Here is a 22,808-nt window from a genome sequence, read left to right as displayed (position 1 = left end):
TACTTCACATGTTTTAATATATAATTTGTAATTTTATATGTATTTGTAATTAATAATTTTCTCTTCACAGTACCTATTTAAACAAACCTTTCGTATTACCTTGAGTGATGTGTTTATTAATGTTTCTGGTAGGGCCACAAGGCTGTTTAAAACCAAGAAAATCCCCTCCTACTTAAAAAATAAAGGGATGGAGGAAGATCTACGAAGCAAATGGAAAACAAAAAAAAAAAAAAGCAGGGGTTGCAATCCTAGTCTCTGATAAAGCAGACTTTAAACCAACAAAGATCAAAAGAGACAAAGAAGGCCATTACATAATGGTAAAGGGATCAATTCAACAAAAAGAGCTAACTATCCTAAATATATATGCACCCAATACAGGAGCACCCAGATTCATAAAGCAAGTCCTTAGAGACCTACAAGAGACTTAGACTCCCACACAATAATAATGGGAGACTTTAACACCCCACTGTCAACATTAGACAGATCAACGAGACAGAAAGTTAACAAGGTTATCCAGAAATGGAACTCAGCTCTGCACCAAGTGGACCTAATAGACATCTACAGAACTCTCCACCCCAAATCAACAGAATATACATTCTTCTCAGCATGACATCGCACTTATTCCAAAATTGACCACATAGTTGGAAGTAAAGCACTCCTCAGCAAATGTAAAAGAACAGAAATTACAGCAAACTGTCTCTCAGACCACAGTGCAATCAAACTAAAACTCAGGATTAAGAAACTCACTAAAAACTGCTCAACTACATGGCAACTGAACAACCTGCTCCTGAATGACTACTGGGTACATAATGAAATGAAGGCAGAAATAAAGATGTTCTTTGAAACGAATGAGAACAAAGACACAACATACCATAATTTCTGGGACACATTTAAAGCAGTGTGTAGAGGGAAATTTATAGCACTAAATGCCCACAAGAGAAAGCAAGAAAGATCTAAAATTGACACCCTAACATCACAGCTAAAAGAACTAGAGAAGTGAGAGCAAACACATTCAAAAGCTAGCAGAAGGCAAGAAATAACTAAGATCAGAGCAGAACTGAAGGAGATAGAGACACAAAAACCCTTCAAAAAATCAATGAATCCAGGAGCTGGTTTTTTGAAAAGATCAACAAAATTGATAGGCCGCTAGCAAGACTAATAAAGAAGAAAAGAGAGAAGAATCAAATAGACGCAATAAAAAATGATAAAGGAGATATCACCACTGATCCCACAGAAATACAGACTACCATCAGAGAATACTATAAACACCTCTACGCAAATAAACTAGAAAATCTAGAAGAATTGGATAAATTCCTGGCACATACACCCTCCCAAGCCTAAACCAAGAAGAAGTTGAATCCCTGAATAGACCAATAGCAGGCTCTGAAATTGAGACAATAATTAATAGCCTGCCAACCAAAAACAGTCCAGGACCAGATAGATTCACAGCCAAATTCTACCAGAGGTACAAGGAGGAGCTGGTACCATTCCTTCTGAAACTATTCCAATCAATAGAAAAAGAGGGAATCCTCCCTAACTCATTTTATGAGGCCAGCATCATCCTGATACCAAAGCCTGGCAGAGACACAACAAAAAAAGAGAATTTTAGACCAATATCCCTGATGAACATTGATGCAAAAATCCTCAAGAAAATACTGATAAACCGAATCCAGCAACACATCAAAAAGCTTATCCACCATGATCAAGTGGGCTTCATCCCTGGGATGCAAGGCTGGTTCAACATACGCAAGTCAATAAATATAATCTATCATATAAACAGAACCAAAGACAAAAACCACATGATTATCTCAATAGATGCAGAAAAGGCCTTTGACAAAATTCAACAGCGCTTCATCCTAAAAACTCTCAATAAACTAGGTATTGATGGGACGTACTCAAAATAATAAGAGCTATTTATGACAAATCTACAGCCAATATCATACTGAATGGGCAAAAACTGGAAGCATTCCCTTTGAAAACTGGCACAAGACAGGGATGCCCTCTCTCACCACTCCTATTCAACATAGTGTTGGAAGTTCTGGCGAGGGCAATCAGGCAGGATAAAGAAATAAAGGGTATTCAATTAGGAAAAGAGGAAGTCAAATTGTCCGTGTTTGCAGATGACATGATTGTATATTTAGAAAACCCCATCATCTCAGCCCAAAATCTCCTTAAGCTGATAAGCAACTTCAGCAAAGTCTCAGGATAAAATATCAAGGTGCAAAAATCACAAGCATTCCTATACACCAATAACAGACAAACAGAGAGCCAAATCATGAGTGAACTCCCATTCACAGTTGCTTCGAAGAGAATAAAATACCTAGGAATCCAACTTACAAGGCATGTGAAGGACCTCTTCAATAAGTACCACAAACCACTGCTCAACGAAATAAAAGAGGACAAAAACAAATTGAAGAACATGCCATGCTCATGGATAGGAAGAATCAATATTGTGAAAATGGCCATACTGCCCAAGGTAATTTATAGATTCAATGCCGTCCCCATCAAGCTACCAATGACTTTCTTCACAGAATTGGAAAAAACTGCTTTGAAGTTCATATGGAACCAAAAAAGCCTGCATAGCCAAGACAATCCTAAGCCAAAAGAACAAAGCTGGAGGCATCATGCTACCTGACTTCAAACTATACTACAAGACTACAGTAACTAAAACAGCATGGTACTGGTACCAAAACAGAGATATAGACCAATGGAACAGAACAGAGCCCTCAGAAATAATACCACACATCTACAACCATCTGATCTTTGACAAACCTGACAAAAACAAGAAATAGGGAAAGGATTCCCTATTTAACAAATGGTGCTGGGAAAACTGGATAGCCATATGTAGAAAGCTGAAACTGGATCCCTTCCTTACACCTTATACAAAAATTAATTCAAGATGGATTAAAGACTTAAATGTTAGACCTAAAACCGTAAAAACCCTAGAAGAAAACCTAGGCAATACCATTCAGGACATAGGCATGGGCAAGGACTTCATGTCTAAAACACCAAAAGCAATGGCAACAAAAGCCAAAATGGACAAATGGGATCTAATTAAACCAAAGAGCTTCTGCACAGCAAAAGAAACTACCATCAGAGTGAACAGGCAACCTACAGAATGGGAGAAAATTTTTGCAACCTACTCATCTGACAAAGGGCTAATATCCAGAATCTACAAAGAACTTAAACAAATTTACAAGAAAAAAAATCAAACAACCCCATCAAAAAGTGGGTGAAGGATACGAACAGACACTTCTCAAAAGAAGACATTTATACAGCCAACAGATACATGAAAAAATGCTCATCATCACTGGCCATCAGAGAAATGCATATCAAAAGCACGATGAGATACCATCTCACACCAGTTAGAATGGCGGTCATTAAAAAGTCAGGGAACAGCAGGTGCTGGAGAGGATGTGGAGAAATAGGAACACTTTTACACTGTTGGTGGGACTGTAAACTAGTTCAACCATTGTGGAAGACAGTGTGGCGATTCCTCAAAGATCTAGAACTAGAAATACCACTTGACCCAGCCATCCCATTACTGGGTATATACCCAAAGGACTATAAATCATGCTGCTATAAAGACACATGCACACGTATGTTTATTGCGGCACTATTCACAATAGCAAAGACTTGGAACCAACCCAAATGTCCATCAATGATAGACTGGATTAAGAAAATGTGGTACAGATACACCATGGAATACTATGCAGCCATAAAAAATGATGAGTTCATGTCCTTTGTAGGGACATGGATGAAGCTGGAAACCATCATTCTCAGGAAACTATCACAAGGACAGAAAACCAAACTGCATGTTCTCACTCATAGGTAGGAATTGAGCAATGAGAACACTTGGACGCAGGGTGGGGAACATCACACACTGGGGCCTGTTGTGGGGTCAGAGGAGTGGGGAGGGATAGCATTAGGAGATATACCTAATGTAAATGACAAGTTAAGGGGTGCAGCACACAATCATGGCACATGTATACACATGTAACAAATCTGCACGTTTGTACATGTACCCTAGAACTTAAAGTATAAAAAAAAATACCCTTTAACCACATTTGGGAGTAAGTGTTGGTGTATAACAGGCCAATCATAAATTACATATTTTATAATTTTATGCTAAAGGAGTTAAATGAAATATGTCTATAATTAAGATGCAAAAATTGAAGGCTAAAGATTTATGGTTTATTAATGAAAGAATTTAATCATTAGACCATGAAGGAATTGTCAAACGAAAAAAAAATCCCAATGAGATTTGAAAAGAGGAAGGGAATTGATGGATTATACAGGTGCTTTTTTAGAAAGAAGCCTCAGGTGTAAAAATATTGTGTAAATTATCAGAAGCTTGGTACCAGTTAAACTGGGATTTGAGAAAATATGTGGGGAAAAGGAGTATGAAAAGTAGTTTTCAATACATCTATTTAGGTTGTTACAAAAATTTGAAAATTTTACCAGGGGAGTTTAATAAATGACTTACATATTCAGCCAAGTGTTTAGAATGTGTCACTCCAAATGCATTGGCCTGGGAAGACCAGGTTTTTAAAGAAGGGTGATAAATCATTCTGCTATAAAGACACATGCACATGTATGTTTATTGCAGCACTGTTCCCAATAGCAAAGACTTGGAACCATCCCAAATGCCCATCAATGATAGACTGGATAAAGAAAATGTGGCACACATACACCATGGAATACTATGCAGCCATAAAAAAGATGAGTTCATGTCCTTTGCAGGGACATGGATGAAGCTGCAAACCATCATTCTCAGCAAACTAACACAGGAACAGAAAACCAAACACCGCATGTTCTCACTCATAAGTGGGAGTTGAACAATGAGAACACATGGAGACAAGGAGGGGAACATCACACACTGGTGCCTGTTGGCGAGTAGGGGGCTAGGGGAGGGATAGCATTAGGAGAAAAACCTAATGCAGTTGATGGGTTGATGGGTGCAGCAAACCACCATGGCATGTGTGCACCTGTGTAACAAATCTGCACGTTCTGTACATGTATCCCAGAACTTAAAGTATAGTAATAAAAAAAGAAGTTGAAAGAAGCAGGTAGTGGCTGTGTAAAGAGGAGAGAAAGAATTTAAGAGAAAATAGAGGTGAAATATCAAGGCAGAATGGACTTTAGATGTGAATATATAAGTATGTAGAAGACTAAGACTTAGAAAAACACCAGACCCCTTATAACAAAGGCGATATTTACTTTGCAAAAAGGAAAGCAAAAAAAAAAAATCAATTGCTAATTATGTTAGGTAGAAAACATCAGTGGAGGTTGCAAAGGCAGTGAAGTTGGAAGAGAGAAAATAGAATCACAGAGGACATCTAAAGAAAGGAAATCCTCAGGAATGTTTGTCTGAGATTGTTTTACTTAGCAGCCTTAACATTTGCCACCCCTTATTATGGAGAATGTGTCAATTCAGTTAGTCTGGCCAAGAAGGAAGGACTTGAAAAAAAAATTAATTTGGCAAGTGTAAACAGTAGTAGCACAGAAGGACAGTGTGTCCCAATCCAAGTGTATTGTTTTGTGTAAAAGTATGAAATATCAAGATTAACAATTTTATTTCTGGCTATTAGTATTTTTATGGCCATGAAAATGTGTCACAGAACATCTTGAGGGCGACATTTAAAATATAGGTCCTGCTTCCTGCTTTATTATCATTTACATGTTGTACATATTTTTTAAAAAGTACAGTATTATTCTTGAGGATTATTGTTTACTTTGAAAAAGGAAATATGATCAGGGAATTCTAAATGTAACAAATATTGAGAGATGATGCACAACAATTTTCCGGGTTATTGTTGTGTTCCCGAAGAAAGGTCAATGTTAGTTCTTAAGAAATGAATGCCATGAAATGAAATTAACACTTACAAGTAAGATTGCATCTGAGATGGCAGCATAAGTCAGAATGAAGCTTAACTCAGTAAAAGAGATTTGTGATTTGTTTAAAATGTTTTAGAAATCAGTGCATATCTTAATGCTGAGTATTTCTGCAAGATAAACACACTTTCTTCCACATTTCATCTTTACATTGGCTCTTTATATCTCCTGAGAGTTTATAGAAGAGACATTTTTGGCTTTAGTTGTCAATGACACCTTTGAAACTTAAAATGCAAAACTAAAATAAGCACTTTGCTTGTGGTGTCATGAACACACCATATATCACTGACCAATAAATTTTTGTTACTGACTTCTTAGAGCGTCTGAGGGAGACAACAACACTAACAACTCAAAATCCCCTAACCATTTTACTCATTTATCAAGTTTGCTTCAAATTCCTCTTCCCTATTTTTTAAAAGCTATTTTATACGAAAATTGTCCTGGAAGATTATAAAGTAGATATGCAAGCCATCAGTGCCTCTAGCTATCAATTTTATATTTGGACCACACTGAATGACCAGACAGGCAATGGCCCAGTTTTTCTGGGGTCTTGTAGAATTATCTTCCTCAGTTATTCTTCTTATCTTTGACTAATATTGAAGGATTATATAAGAAAAATCCATAAATTGTTGGAAGTGATGCTGTTGAAGCTGGTACATTATACCACATTTATTTGAAAAACCTATGGAAGCAATTTTTCACTGAAAATAAGCTTGCTTTGTTACAGACATTGTGAATGTTAGAACTACTGTTTTATTTGTTACTGTGTGTATTAGTGTGTTAGGGGTACCATAAGAAAATACCACAGACTGGGTGACTTAAACAACATAAATTTATTTTCTTACAGTTCTGGGGGCTGGAAGTCCAAGATTAAGGTGTCCATGGGGTTGGTTTCTCCTGATGTTTCTCTCCTTGGCTTGAAGATGGCCATCTTCTTATTGTTTCCTCATGTGGCCTTTTCTTGGGTATCTTTTCCTCGTCTTACAAGGTCATCAGTCCTATTAGGCCCTGCCCTTTTGACCTCATTCAACAATAGTTACTTCATTAAAAACCTTATATTCAAATACAGTCACATTGAGGGGTTAGGGCTTAGACATGGATTTAGGGGAAGCACAATTCAGTCCATAACACCTCAATAGTTAGGTTTTTGAGAGCCAAATTTCAAATACCACAAATTATCAGAGCATATTTGGCATTATTTTTCTACCCATATTTTCCCCTTCACTGGATTTTATTTCCCTTTTGCGTAGGTACTGTATTTATTAAAAGGCATCTTAAATCTCTTTTGTAAGACAGAGGACAAATAAATAAATAAAATTCTGATCTATAATATAGTTGTAAGGATAGTTGCTCATTAAAATAACTAGTAGGAACTATATTCCTAGGTGCTAAAAGGTTCTGAAGGAGGTTCAACAGTCATACCCCTCTGAGTATACTAAAAAATGTATATAAGTGTGCAGATTTATAATATAATGATTCTCCCTTTGATAATATAACAGAACATCAATGGAATTAAAATTTTATAGGTGATAACATTGTTTTTCTACTTATGTCAACTCTTCTTTTCCTTATTATAGAAAACCTTTAAAACCTTTATTAAAAAGGAGCGACAACCTATCAAGCCAGAACCAAAATCACAACCCAGGTATATCTTTTATATAATAGAAAAGTGTAAATTAATGCACTCATTTTTGTTGTTATCAATGTAATTGCTGACTTTAACAACTAGGTTTAAAGAAGCATACGTTGTTGAAAGCTCAGGTTTCTAATACATATTTTTCAATGTGGCCTTTTAATTTGACGGAGGAAAGGAGAAAAATACATTTTTTTTTTTTCTGAGTGTTTTAGTAATCAGTTAGTAGACGCAGTGGAAACATTTCATTTGCCATAAATGACAGTAAATGCCGTAAATGACAGTAAATGCCGTAAATGACAGTAAATGACAATGCCGTAAATGACACTGCATATGTTTTAGCTATTTTTTTTATTAGAAACTATGTACCACAATTCACTAGGCTTAAGCATGCATTTCAATGACTCTATTAAAAACTCTTAGATTGCTTTGCTACTTTATATACTTTGTTGATAAACTGTTTTGAAAACATTGATTTTGTGAGACAGATTAGAGTGTGAGATTGAAAGAAGCAATTGTGGAAAGTTAACAATGAAGTTTCTGAAAAGGGCAGGTTTTATACTTGTGTTTTCTTATTCACTGGGGATACATTCATTTATTAATTATAAATGATTATAATCTAAAAAAAAGAATATTTGAAGGCACTGGAGAGTGATGGCATGTGGACACAAACTGGAGAGAAACTATTTGACTCTTGAAAGAAAGGAACTGCAATGGGTAAGGTCCCCATTTATCTAGCTTTTCCAACGTCATGCAGTGTAAGATAATGAGACCTTAGGCAGAAAACCTCAGTGTTAATAGTGTGAAATGTCAGAAGACAGAGTTTAGAGCTGCCAAAATGACTAAAAGTTGATTAGGAAATTTCATAAAAGGAGAAAACCACAGAGAGAGGAGTCCCAATTCTGTGTACAAACTCTTCTAAAATTATGGGCTGACTCCTGAATTGTGCATGTGTAGAAAAGACTTTAAGAAAGTGCATCCTAAAGTAACAGCTTGCATAGTTTTCAATTGCTTCATCTGTTTACATAGAAAAAAAAAAGATTTTTTTCTTTCTGTGGATGTTGGAATTAGCAGATAATGGCTTTAAAGCAGTAACTATAAATGTTCGAAACTTTAAAAAGGTGTTCATAATAACAGGAGATCCCCAGTGCAGAAATAAAAGCTATACAAAAGATTCAAATGAAAATTCTACATATAGCAGATTTTAACAAACCGTTAATTAATTTGCCAAAAATGACAGTTATAGAAGACTACATCCAATAATGTAGAATATACATTATTTTTAAGAGCACATGTAACAGGCTTTATAAAGATAAGAACAGAAAGCAATGAAATAGAAATTAGGGAAACAATCAAATTAACAAAGCACATTAATCTTTGGAAAGATTAATAAAATTTATGTGCTCTTTTTAAGACCAGTTTTTAAAAAAGAAGAGATAAAACACAAATTACCAATATCAGGAATGAAAGAGAGGGCATCATTATATATCCTATAGACATTAGAATGATAATAAAATGATATGTAAATAACTTCATGTCATTTGCATTTAAAAGGAAGTAGTCTAATTTTTTGAAAACAGATAGCATACCAAAACTGACACAAGAAGAAGTAGAAAATCTGAATGACCTGTGTCTACTAAAGAAATTGAATTTGTTTTCAAAAACCTTCCCACGGAGAGACTTCCTCTAAAGCAAATAAATTGTAACAGTCACATGTATATTATTTTGAAAATATTTGATGGTGTTCAAAGCAGTTTGTGTTCTTGCGTAAGTTCTTTACCTAGAAATATTCTTTACCTGGTTAATTTGATTGGGAAATCTTTTTTCCTTACAAATGTTACTAAGTTAAAATTACTCCAGCCATTTCAATGATAAAACATTAGACAGCCTCCAAGATGAGCATTTATTATGTTATTTCCTGGAGCCAGCCAGCTAGTCAGATAATCTGGACTCTAAACATTTTTCTGTATAGTCTACCCTCTGTAAGATTTTCAGGGATGTCTTAACTATTTTAAAGAATGATGGCTGAAGGAATTTTAGACATCACTTGGTTCAATCCTTCTGTTTTCCAATTAGGAAAACTGGGATAAAAAAGATTTAGTGACTTCTTCAAGGTCCTGAAAGTAAAAAACAGAACTGTGACTACAATTTAAATCTCACCTCACAGCATAGTGTTATTCTTAGTCAGTTATGCTTCTTTTATACCATTTGTATCTTAAATTTTAGTAGACTTTCTGATGATTACTTAAGAGAGGTAAATTGAAACTATACTTAATAAATTATTAAACTTGAGTGGCTTTAGTGATTTAAAAATATTGCTAGCATAGAATCAAAGAGAGAGAGAAATATAAAAGAGTGAAATTGAATGTGAAAATAAAGCAAAGTAGTGAAAAATATAAAACTATATATGTATATATGTGAGATTTTATATATGTCTATATAAAATACACAAATGTACTTAATTGAAAATATTTAAGTAAATCAATATTAAGATTCTCTTCTTTATTTGAAATCCTGCACCATTTCTATCATAAAAATTCCATGAAACTTTAGAGTCCACATGTTGGATTTATAGCTTTGCCTAAAGAACTTTTCTTGTTACAGAGGAATTTCTCATATATTTTTCGGCTAGAGGTTTCCTTAGAGCCTGCATGAGGCACAGAATATTATAACCTTCCATCAGTCATCAGTCAACTTCAATAAAGTACTGGCCAATTTCTAAAGTACTTTTGCGTTTCAAGGGTAAAAATATGTCACACATATATTACTATTGCCAGGCTACAGTAAATATAAGAGAGTCTGTTTTCCCCCATCTCTTCTTAGTTATAGAAATAAAGATGATGGAATTAATTTACACATACCCACAAGCTTTGCGGGAACCCTTTACAGTTGGCAAATAGGACTGGTTTATGTACCCACTCAGCAGTATTTTTTTAAAAGAGGCAGTCACTTGGCTGTTAAAAGGTGGGAGTGGGGAAGTTAAGCAAACTAAAAATGCTGCAGCAGCGCTTGGTCTGGAATTACTGCTAATGTGAACACCCACTCCTATTCTTGGTTGCCTTATATGGATAAATAGTGGTGGATAAGTCAGAGTCCTGGTTATTTCGCTCCTAATCTTCAATGATCACAAACCTAAAAAGCAAATTTCACATTCATTTGTCATCGTTGTTGTTCATCTTCCTATTTTCTTCAACTGTAAACATTTCAATATTCAGAAAGGGAAGAAAAGATGGTTGTATAGTGCTTGGGTACATTTGTTTGAACAAATATATGTAGAAGTATATATAAGATTTTCCCTTAGAAGCATTATTAAACAGAGCTATAATGTTAAAATCTCACACATTTAGAATGAATTTACTGGGTTGAAAAGACTGCATAGTGAATATAGATACTTGATTTAATTTGGGGGTTCTTAAATATATTTATGTATGTTCCTTGAGGTCCACTTGAATTTGTTTAGTACCTCTAACCATATTGCAAAAGTCTACATTTTCCTTAAGATAACCTATCGCATTCCATGAATAAAACACTCTTATGATGTTTTTTTTTTGCAGTGAGCTGTTAATCCTTTGTAGATTAATATGACCTCAGTGATAAATTTTCCTTTTGTTGAACTTCAAAAACTCATAATTGGTTTTAAAAATGCTTGACTGATTTCTAGGTATAGAATATAACAATTGATGGGTCTTTAATTTATAGAGGAAAAACATTCTATTGTTGACTCATAGTATTAAATTTGTGATTGTGATAAGTTCAGAGGCTGGTTATCAGCCTTTCATATTTTTAGTATTTAATTTGCTTTAATTATTGATATAAGTGTTAACATTTAAATTTACCATCTATGAAGTAAGTGTACTGTTTTGGAACTTTTGAGTTTTCCTTATTTTCAAAAAATCTTTAGAATTTCAAATATTATTATCGTTCATGTAAATATGTAGATGAAGAATAATTGTATTCTTCCTTCTTCCTATTTTGTAGCATACTGGAACTAAAATAATAATAAGATATGACACTAATATCTTTCTGAAAGGCAAATTGAATTACCAATTCTAAATATTTTCTTTTTTGATATAGTGGCATATGGTACATCAACTTACATATCTAAGTATAAAATTCACATTTCAGAGTCCAGATATTTATGTAGGTTCTTGAATGTTTCCCTTTTATCTTGAAAATTACTGTATTCTCTTTGTAACCATTTCTTTTTTCCTGAAAGAGATCAAGTCCTCTTATTTTATCTCAAAACAATCTTACAATTTCCAATCTAAAAACTTTTCTTTGGTCTCTTCTGAAATTTTGTTACCTATGAATGGAAAGTTAGCCTGCTTATCAACATCTTTTGTCAATAGGTTCTTCTGGGTCAGTGCCTATCCTAAGCATTATTTGAAAATAAATGTATGGTGAATAACATTTCTCAGGTGACCTCTACTTGTGTATTCTGTCATTGCAGAATTAATAGACTTTGAGAGGTTGAGGAAACTTAAAGATTTTCTACTAAAACTCTATTTCCAAAGGACAAATCTCCTCTATAACACTGTACACACATAGACTCTATTTGCAAAATCCAGGGATTCATAATACCTCAAGTGTCATCCTATTTCATTCAAAGGACTGCTCTGATTTTCAAACAGTTGTCTGATTTAAGCTTAATACCTATCTCTCTTGAACTGGTATCCCTTGGTCTTCCAGAAGTCACCCCTCCTTACCAACTTTTTATTTTCTGATTAAGCCCCTCAGCCTATTTCAACTATATATATATATATGTCTACAACATCTTCATTGGATTGACTGACCAATCTAAATAGGAATTACAAGGGTGCAGGATCTGGTGGCTGTTTGTTCTTTGTATCGGTTTAGCATCTCAGGCTCAGATGACTCAAGGACTCAAGTAATGTCTTTAGGATGCATTGTCTTTTCTTTTTTAATCTCTGCTTGACTTTAGTACCTCCTTCTATAGAATTTTTCTCCATGTAGCAAGGAACATGGGTAGCTCCCAGGTATCTAATTCACTTCTCGTTCTTACCAAAATGGCGGTGTTTTATTAGCACAAAAAATAAAAAACAAAAACAAAAGCAACAAACAATCCCTCACCAAACCTCCCCGCTCCAAAACAGAAAGCACCTCGCCCCTCCCCTTCTCCTCACATACACACACACAGAAATATTCTGGCTGACTTCCCATCTTGGAAGATATGACCAGCCCTAGACAAATCATGGGAGAGTCACATGACTGGAATGGGGACGTGCAATTCTCCAAAGAATAGGAGGTGCCAGACAGAGGAAAGAAACAGATGCTCACTGTACTAAAAAAGTCCCCATTAAAATATGCTTAGGAAAGAACACACTATTTCAAATGAAATTTTAGTAGCATAATGTAAAGTGGAACCAAACCCTAGACCCTGTAGATCAAATCATGAAACGCATCATGTCAGCTTTAAGGGTCAACTTCCCAAGGGCAATAACTCATACTGATTTGAGTTCTGAAAAAAAGGCAAACTGAGAACTTTTCAGATATTCTGATGTGTTACCAATATATTCTTCCTTTCTCCTTCCTTCCTGTTCTTTCTCTACCTCTTTCTTTCTCTCTTCACCTATTATACAAGAAAAGTAGTCACTTTCAGGGATTCTGGGTATAGAAGGGAGATAGACTTGGAGATCATTATAAAATAGTGTAATAACTACAATGAGGGAGGTAAGACACCTAACATCTTCAAGGTCATAGTGAAATTATTGTGCCGTCACACACACACACACACAAATATATATATGTGTATATATGTATATGTATATATATATATATGAATTGAAGTACTTTACAAGTAATTTTATTACATTTTGACTTAGCTTCTTGTCACATTTTCCTCAGATAATTACTACATGTCATCTTTTCAGTAACCCCTCCACCTGCCATGATATACTATTTAAAATTGCATATTCGATCCCTGCCAGAACTCCCCAACCACCAAATCCTATTTTATTTTTTACCCTAGCACACATCATCTTCTAACATACTCTATTATTAACTTGGTTACTGTGATTACTATTGATCTATTCTACTGGAATATAAGCTCAATAAGGACAGGGGATTTTTTTGTATTTTATTCAACAGGGTATCTTCAACATTAGAATAGCACCTTACACAAGTAATAAAATACATATGTAAATAAATAAATATTTGTTCAATTATTGAATCACCCTTTTAATATATTTTCTCTGCTTTATAATGAATTTTCTTTCTCTTCCATCTGTGTATAGTTCTCATCTCAAGTTAGAAATTAGAGACTGCTTCCTGGGCATCTTCACTGGAATATCCCGTAACAACTTTTCAAAATTGAAATAATTAGGTGTCAGTTTTCCCATCCTTTTCTACTGTGTTCTTTATTTCAGTTAGTAATGATGCAGTCTCCCTCCCATCACCCAAGACCACCCAATCAGCCTATAGTTCCCTACCTTGTTTACAAAGATTTTATGTGAACCTTGAAAATTGCCTACCCGAAATTCAGACACATCAAAAGTTGTTTCCTGGTCTAGCAATATAGTAAGAAAAAGCAAAATAGCTGTAAAATTAAATTATAATAAAGAAAATGAGTTTAGCATGGCATGACTTATTCTTTTTGTGTACATTCTGGCTCTTGGCACCACTGCTTCGTTAAGTCCTCACCCAACATCCAATTGATAACTGATAGACTCTGAGATTTAATATACTGGCCTAGAGTTTACAATTTTTTATTCTTTTCTTTTTTAAAGTGAGGACATTTGCCATTCTCCAGAATTCTCACATCACTTTTATTCTCTAGTTTCTCAAAGATAGCAGATCAGCAGATGTCTATGGAAAATTATTCACCTGAGCCCAGAAAATTTAACTAATTAAAATAAGTCTCAATTTTCTTTATGAGATCTTTTGTGGCTTGCATTTTAGTTCTCTCTCATCAGTATTTGTTCTATCATTTTTAGTCTTATGGTTATTCTTTTTGAGCATAGTAGAATCAAAATGGTCTGAAATACTGCATTTCAAATAAACTCGCAGGTGATACTGATCTGCTGGTGCTCAGACCACACTTTGGGACTACCAAGTTAGAGAATATACTTAACTGTGTCCAGTACTTACTTTCCTGGCTCTGTCAATTCCTAGGATGACTTAGTTGCTTTCTGCTATGATTAGCTAGTTAATAGAGCTATAGTTAATTACCTTGATGATATCTCAGTGTCATGATCTTGGGATAGGATGAAGTCTTCAAAAGCAGCCACTAGAGACTGCATCTCCTGAAAATGCTACCGTCTCCAAACTCCCTCATATACCTCTAAGTCAAGTGTTATTTAGCTGCACCTTAAGTCTTCTAGGCCTGTTTTCTTTAGGATTGCTTCTCAGTGGTATGAGGCAAAAATAAAGATAACCAAATTTAAGGCAAGCAATTGCCTCTTATGCAAAGGTCCTGCCCAAGAGAGCTGTATGCTGAAGCAGGAGCAGGGTCAGGCAGTGAACTGCTGGTAGTTCATGCCTCTGAATGTGTCCAGAGTGTAACACTGGCGTTAGTCACGAGGCATCAGAATGTCAGCATCACTTGTTTCCCAGTCAAGCCTAATTGGATGGAAAAAAACACTGCTCTGATAGGCAGAACAAAGAGGACACAAAATAACCAGTTACTGTCAGCTGGGCTCTCCAGTAAACCTGAGTTAGAGCATACTGGCTTCAGCTACAGGCTGAATCGGGGCCTTCTGCTTTCTCCCCTGGAATAGAAATGGCCTCATCTCTAGAGGAGTCAAGAGTGTACTTCCTCACTCGTAAGCGTGGCATATACATAATTCCACTAGTTTCTACTGAAGGGTGTAGCAGAGAGTGAGGAAACTGACTATAGGAAATCAGCAGCTGAGAAAGAGGAAAACTGGGCCTAGTTCAAGAGGAAGGTATAGGTGTGACTCCTGCATGTAATAAGAAGAAAATTGTTGAAGGAGGAGCAGGCAGAATAGAGAGACAGAACACACATAAATTCTCTTCTTTAAAACATAGTAATCCTACCTAATAATGCAATGAGAATGAATGAAATCTCAGGCAGGGAAAATCAGATTTGCAATTGCTTTTTAATGGAGGAACACATTAAGAGGGTGAATAGAGAGGCAAAAGCATGGGGAAGGGGGGCAAAGGATCCCATCTCTCTCTAATCCAAGTTACTCTCAGACTGTCCACAGTTCTGCTTCTCTAATAGGCTTTGCCTATGATTGCCTGACCATTATTCTGTGTGTTCCTGCTTGAGGGTCTCCCCAATCTTTTGGAAATGGTAGTCCCTGATATATACGTGGTTGGGAATAAAACATTGAGTATAATATTAGAAATTGTTTTTAGAATCACCTTAATTGTGGACATTTATTTATTTTCTGGAGCCCTATAATCTAAAGTCCCTATTCTAGGGAGAAGGAATCTTACCTTTCACCCTTTTTTGAGCAGAGGTGAGAGAGACAGATGGGAGTAGGTAGAGTCAGCTCTTCTCCATGTCTGACTAAAGTTTGGATTGGGAGCAGAAGTATCCCCAAGAGGAATAAATAACTGTGTTGGGATGAAGAGCAGAACAATTTACTATGTTCCTTTTTTCATAGATAAAAATTGACAACTCTGGTCACTGTGCCACTGAAAAATCAGCCCTAATCACGCCTTTGGCATAAACATGCTAGTTATTTCAATTGACTTCAGTATATTGAAATATACTGAAGTAATATTTTTCAGTATCCTACTGGTAAAACATGTAGGTACAATAAAATGGAGTTTCCGACATGTTTAGGTTAAAGAGAGTTCCCTAAAATGCATTATATATTAACTTGATTTAAAAAATCAGAATCTAGAAGTCTTAGCCAGAGCAATCAGGCAAGAGAATATAAAGATATAAAAGGTATCCAAACAGCAAGAGAGGTCAAACTATCTCTCTTCATAGATGAAATGATTCTATACCTAGAAAACCGCATAGCTTCTGCCTAAAGCTTCCGTGATCTGATAAACTTCCGCAAAGTTTCAGGATACAAAATCAATGAACAAAGTCAGTAGTATTTCTATTCACCAATGTCCAAGCTGACAGCCTAATCAGGAACACAATTCCCTTCACAATAGCCACCAAAGTAATGAAACACCTACAAATACACCTAACCAGGGAGGTGAAAGATCTCTACAATGAGAATTACAAAACACTGCTGAAAGAAATCAAGGATGACCCAAACAAATGGAAAAACATGCTCATTTATAGGAAGGATCAGTATTGTTGAAATGGCCATACTGCCCAAAGCAATTTACAGATTTAATGCTAGTCCTATCAACTACCAATATCATTTTTCACAGAATTAGAAAAAACTCTTTTAAAATTCATATGGAACCAAGAAAAGTGCCCAAATAGCCAAAGCAATCCTAAGCAAAATGAACAAAGCTAGAGGCATCACACTAATTGACTTCAAACTATACTATAAGGCTATAGTAACCAAAACCGCACAATACTGGTACAAAAACAGACATATAGACCAAGGAACAGGTTAGAAAACTCAGAAATAAAGCCGTGCACCTACAACCATCTGATCTTTGACAAAGCCAACAATAACAAGCAATGGGGAAAGGATTCCCTATTCAATAAATGGTGCTGGGATAATTGGCTAGCTATATGTAGGAGATTAAAACTGGATCTTTCCTTTCATTATATACAAAAATCAACTCAAGATGGATTAAAGACTTAAATGTAAAACCTAAAAGTATAAAAAATTCTAGAAGAAAACTTAGGAAATACCATTTTGGATATCCGCCCTGGCAAAGATTTCATGACTAAGACTCCAAAAGCAATGCTGCAAAAACAAAAATTGGCAAATCAATCATAATTAAACTAAAGAGCTTCTGCACACAAAAGAAATTATCAGCAGAGTAAACAGACAACCCACAGAATGGGAGAAAATGTTTGCAAATTATGCATCTGACAAAGGTCTAATATCCAGAATCTATAAGGAACTTAAATCAACAAGCAAAAAACAACCCCATTAAAAAGTGGGCAAAGGACATGGACAGACATTTTCCCCAAAATAAGACATATATGTGGCCAATGAGCATATAAAAAATGCTTAACATCACTAATCAGTGGAGAAATGCAAACCAAACTTACAATGAGATACCATCTCACACCAGTAAGAATGGGTACTATTAAGTCAAAAAATAAGATACTGGTGAGGTTGTGGAGAAAAGGGAGCACTTATACATTGCTGGTGGGAATGTAAATTGTTTCAGCCACTGTGGAAAGCAGTTTGGAGATTTCTCAGAGAACTTAAACTATCATTCAACCTAGCAATCCCATTACTGGGTATATACCCGAAGGAATATAAATTGTTCTACCATGAAGACACATAAACATGCATGTTCATGGCAATGCTATTCACCATAGCAAAGACATGGAATCAACCTAAATGTCCATCAGTGGTGGACTAGATAAAGAAAATATGGTACATGTACACCATAGAATACTATGCAGTCATAAAAAAGGACAAAATCCTATTCTTTGCAGCAACATGGATGTAGCTGGAGGCCATTATCCTAAGCGGATTAATCCGGGAACAAAAAACCAAATACCACTTACGTGATACGTGCACTAAAATCTCAAACCTCACCACTATACAATTCATCCATGTAACCAAAAACCACTTGTACCCTTAAAGCTACTGAAATAATAATAAAAAAGCAAATCAAGCAAAATATTGAGTACACACGGACACAAGGAAGAGAAAAATAGACACAAGGGCCTACTTCAGGGTGGAGAGTGGGAGGAGGGTGAGGATCAAAAAAATACTTTTTGGGTACCGTGCTTATTACTTGGGTGACAAAATAATCTGTACTCCAAGACTCCATAACACAAAATACCATATACCTATAAAAAATCCTGCACGTATACACCCTGAACCTGAAAAGTTGGAAAGAAAAAAAATCAGAATTGATTAAATTTGAATAAAAACAGTATTTTTTCTGGTTTTGCTTTTCCATTATGTGAAATGATAATTTCAACTTAATTCATAATAAGTAGTGCTCCTGCAGAATGTTTATCTATGCCAGAAGGAAAGAAATAATTGTGTTTTTTGAACTGAATTTGGAATTTTAAAAGTCTCTATTTTGTTTTGAGGAAAATCTGTTGGAAAATTGAAACCAAGCAGCAGCAGTAGCAGTAATAACAATAAGGCTCCTCTTTCCTTAGACATGATATCATGTGCCTGGAAAATGTCTTCTGCCTCCTGCACCCATGCCCAATTCTCTTCTCCCATACTGAGTGCCTTAAGCATTTTACTACCTGAAATGTTCTAACTAGGAATCTATATAGGTGGTAAAAAGTATCCTACCCAGAAATTCCAATTCTCTTAGAGATTTTAAATGGGATATCAATCTCCATCCTTTGATATGATCTAGTTAAACAGATTGCTGTGGACCTAGAAACAGTCAAAAATAGGAGGGCACTTGTTTTTTGGGGGTTGGCATGGAGTAGCATTTTGAGGAATGAGTGGGGTACAAAAAGAGAACAGAAGGCACCCAAGAATTACATCTCCTTTAGGTACTTAAACTATTTTAAAAATTTGCCTGAATTAAAGTGACATTATCTTCCACTTCAGGAGGAGTGCATCTTATTTTAGAAAGTCCCAGGAATGCTGCTTTGATTTTTGAAGTGAACAGGTTTTACCAGCGTGAAGTACTGAGCCCTTGGGAACGTGTGGAAATGGAATAGTAAAATAATAATGAGACAAAAGATGAATTTCACGAGCATGTATTATATCCCTCCCCTTAAAAATCTATATCACCCATGTTGAATTTAATGCATTGTTTTCAAACTTAACAGAAATCATTTAGGGGTTTAAAGTAGGCCACAAACTTGTTGCACTCATTACCCAAGTTACTTTCAAATCCTACATTCAAAGCACAAGAGTATCACGTTTCTACTTCAAGGCTGCACGTACAGGAAACGAAAGCCCTCGACACAGCTTGGTAGCAGAAGATCCAAATCAGAGTAAATTGTGTAAATTATAACTAAATTGCAAAGCATTTGGACAAAGCAGGCATGCTAGTTAATCAGGAAAGCAGTGATATTTACTTTTCAATAATGCAGGTTGGAAGAGGAATTGGGGGAGGGAGGCATCACAGATCTCTTTTAATATATTTCTGAACTTGGCAACCTGATCTGGTTTTGTCACATATTTGCAGCTTAAAAAGTATTTGGCTTTTACAACAGCCAAAATAAGTATCCTTAATCACTTTCAACCTATGAACAGATGGGCAAATAGTGCTTTTATAAATGGAGCATACAAAATACTTCAATATCAGCCAAAACTAATTAGTAGCAATATCTGAACCAAACTCTAAAACTGATTTAGTGTTTAATATATATTATCGTATAAGCATTAGCAGTTGAAAGGAAATTCCCTGTTCAAATGTTTGCCAAGCTCAGGGTATAATGTTCGGACATGATTAACTTTCTAATTAACTTATTGTATCTTTTCTCACATGTAATCTTGCATAATGATCTCTTATCTCTCTGAAAACTATTTGATTTGATGCTTTGAGCATAGATTTGTCAAACTTCAAATGAAAAAGTAAAAGGCAGCCAGTCAGCCCTGTTCTTTCTCTCATTCTTAGAGTGACATTTGTAGGAGATGGCATGAAAACAAGTGGAGTGGTCTCTTCTGTGATGAAAACTTGTTTTGTATCTTGCCTTTGATGACTCACATTTTTATTTTCATGAGGATTTTTTAAGAGTTGTATGGAGACTCTTTAGTGGCTAAAAATGTCTGTAAAAATGACAATTTGCTCCGTATCAAAATTCTATGGTAAAGAAAGATAAATTTAAAAATTACATTTGGAGGGTAAGCAAAGAATAATTTCTATGATTCTCTAACTCAGAGGAGGTCACTTAGTCTCCATATATCTGACAGTCACAATACATTTCTCATATCTCATCTACAACTCATTCTTATATAAAGAATGAACATAAAGTCTGTGGCATAAAATTGAACATTTCTGTAATAGTCTGTCTGTATTTGTGATATGGCTGTATCTTTCAATACTCCTGAAACAAACAAATGAACAAAAACCTAAAGCCAGTTACCCAAGTCATCCTAACTATTGAGGATTGGCTATTGTCAATACCAACCTTTCTGTTGTCATGACATAATTTTTTCCTCCTTTGATTTCATCACACAGAGGATCAAGAGGGCTTGGAATTATGGATGTACTACTTATAAATTTATCATTTATAAAATCAGAATAATAATTATCCAACAAAACTATTTTTTTTAATTTTGATTTTTTTTTTTTGAGCCAGGGTCTCACTAGGTTGCCTGGATTAGTTTCTCATTCCTGGGCTCAAGCAATTCTCCTGTCTAAGCCACCTGACTTGCTGAGACTACAGGTGCACATCACTGCCTCCATCCCTAACAATACTATTTTGAAGAGTGAAGGAGAAAGTATGTCTGAAATAAATGCTTAATAAAAGATTGTTACTACCACTACTGCTGATATTAATGGATTTAATTATTATACTTTTACTTTACACAGTGAATGCTAGCCTATTTTAGGAAATATGAACAAAATTAGAAAACAAGAAACTAATTATCATTTTTCTTTACAACCTAATTTTTTTTTTTTTTTTTTTTTTTTTACAACCCAGCATCTAATCAGGAATTTGCATCAGTTTTACTGAAGGAGTCAATGAAACAATCTTTGAAGGAAGGTCCTGAAGAGGAGTTCCTTGGAAATAATTGTCATGATTCCTATCCATTCCTGATTTAGAAACACCGAGTTAATATAACCATTAATAATAATTGGCATGTTTTTGTAGTCTTTTTAAAAATTTTTTTATTTTTTAATTATTTTTTATTTTTTATTATTATTATACTTTAAGTTTTAGGGTACATGTGCACAATGTGCAGGTTTGTTACATATATATATACATGTGCCATGTTGGTGTGCTGCACCCATTAACTTGCCATTTAGCATTAGGTATATCTCCTAATGCTATCCCTCCCCCCTCCCCCCACCCCACAACAGTCCCCAGAGTGTGATGTTCCCCTTCCTGTGTCCATGTGTTCTCATTGTTCAATTCCCACCTATGAGTGAGAACATGAGGTATTTGTTTTTTTGTCCTTGCGATAGTTTACTGAGAATGATGGTTTCCAGTTTCATCCATTTCCCACAAAGGACATGAACTCATCATTTTTTATGGCTGCATAGTATTCCATGGTGTATATGTGCCACATTTTCTTAATCCAGTCTATCGTTGTTGGACATTTGGGTTGGTTCCAAGTCTTTGCTATTGTGAATAGTGCCGCAATAAACATACATGTGCATGTGTCTTTATAGCAGCATGATTTATAATCCTTTGGGTATATACCCAGTAATGGGATTGCTGAGTCAAATGATATTTCTAGTTCTAGATCCCTGAGGAATCGCCACACTGACTTCCACAATGGTTGAACTAGTTTCCAGTCCCACCAACAGTGTAAAAGTGTTCGTATTTTTCCACATCCTCTTCAGTACCTGTTGTTTCCTGACTTTTTAATGATCACCATTCTAACTGGTGTGAGGTGGTATCTCATTGTGGTTTTGATTTGCATTTCTCTGATGGCCAGTGATGATGAGCATTTTTTCATGTGTTTTTTGGCTGCATAAATGTCTTCTTTTGAGAAGTGTCTGTTCATATACTTTGCCCACTTTTTGATGGGGTTGTTTGTTTTTTTCTTGTAAATTTGTTTGAGTTCATTGTAGATTTTGGATATCAGCCCTTTGTCAGATGAGTAGGTTGCGAAAATTTTCTCCCATTTTGTAGGTTGCCTGTTCACTCTGATGGTAGTTTCTTTTGCTGTGCAGAAGCTCTTTAGTTTAATTAGATCCCATTTGTCCATTTTGGCTTTTATTGCCATTGCTTTTGGTGTTGTAGACATGAAGTCCTTGCCCATGCCTATGTCCTGAATGGTATTGCCTTTTATATGGTATAGTCTTATATATATATATATATATGTATATAAATATATACTTTTTTAAAAGTTACAATTATATAATGCATATAATTTAATATCCTTGTTTTTTAATATCAATTTTTGAAATGACAAGGATTTACTCAAATTATTACATAATGTTCAAAAACAACACCTTTACGACCTCATAATAGTCTGTTGATTGGGTCTAACACAATTTACTTAGATACTTGTTTCTAAAGTTTTCTATTATAAATGAAACTGGGGATGGATGTCTTCATGCATATAACTTTTGTCATACTTAGGGGAAATTTCCA

General features: G+C 35.1%; 1 protein-coding gene across 1 annotated transcript in view; it reads left to right on the top strand.

Annotated features, from left to right (window-relative positions):
- IQCM (IQ motif containing M) overlaps positions 1-22,808 on the top strand; it is a 483,244-nt gene that overhangs the window by 227,696 nt on the left and 232,740 nt on the right. Inside the window, exon 10 of the mRNA XM_058436810.1 lies at positions 7,473-7,540. Coding sequence (XP_058292793.1) covers positions 7,473-7,540 — 68 coding nt within the window. The remainder of the gene's footprint in view (positions 1-7,472; positions 7,541-22,808) is intronic.

The sequence above is a fragment of the Hylobates moloch genome, unplaced genomic scaffold (assembly GCF_009828535.3).
Source record: "Hylobates moloch isolate HMO894 unplaced genomic scaffold, HMol_V3 SCAFFOLD_3, whole genome shotgun sequence".
Classification (NCBI taxonomy): domain Eukaryota; kingdom Metazoa; phylum Chordata; class Mammalia; order Primates; family Hylobatidae; genus Hylobates; species Hylobates moloch.
This window is presented reverse-complemented; position numbering and strand designations above follow the sequence as displayed.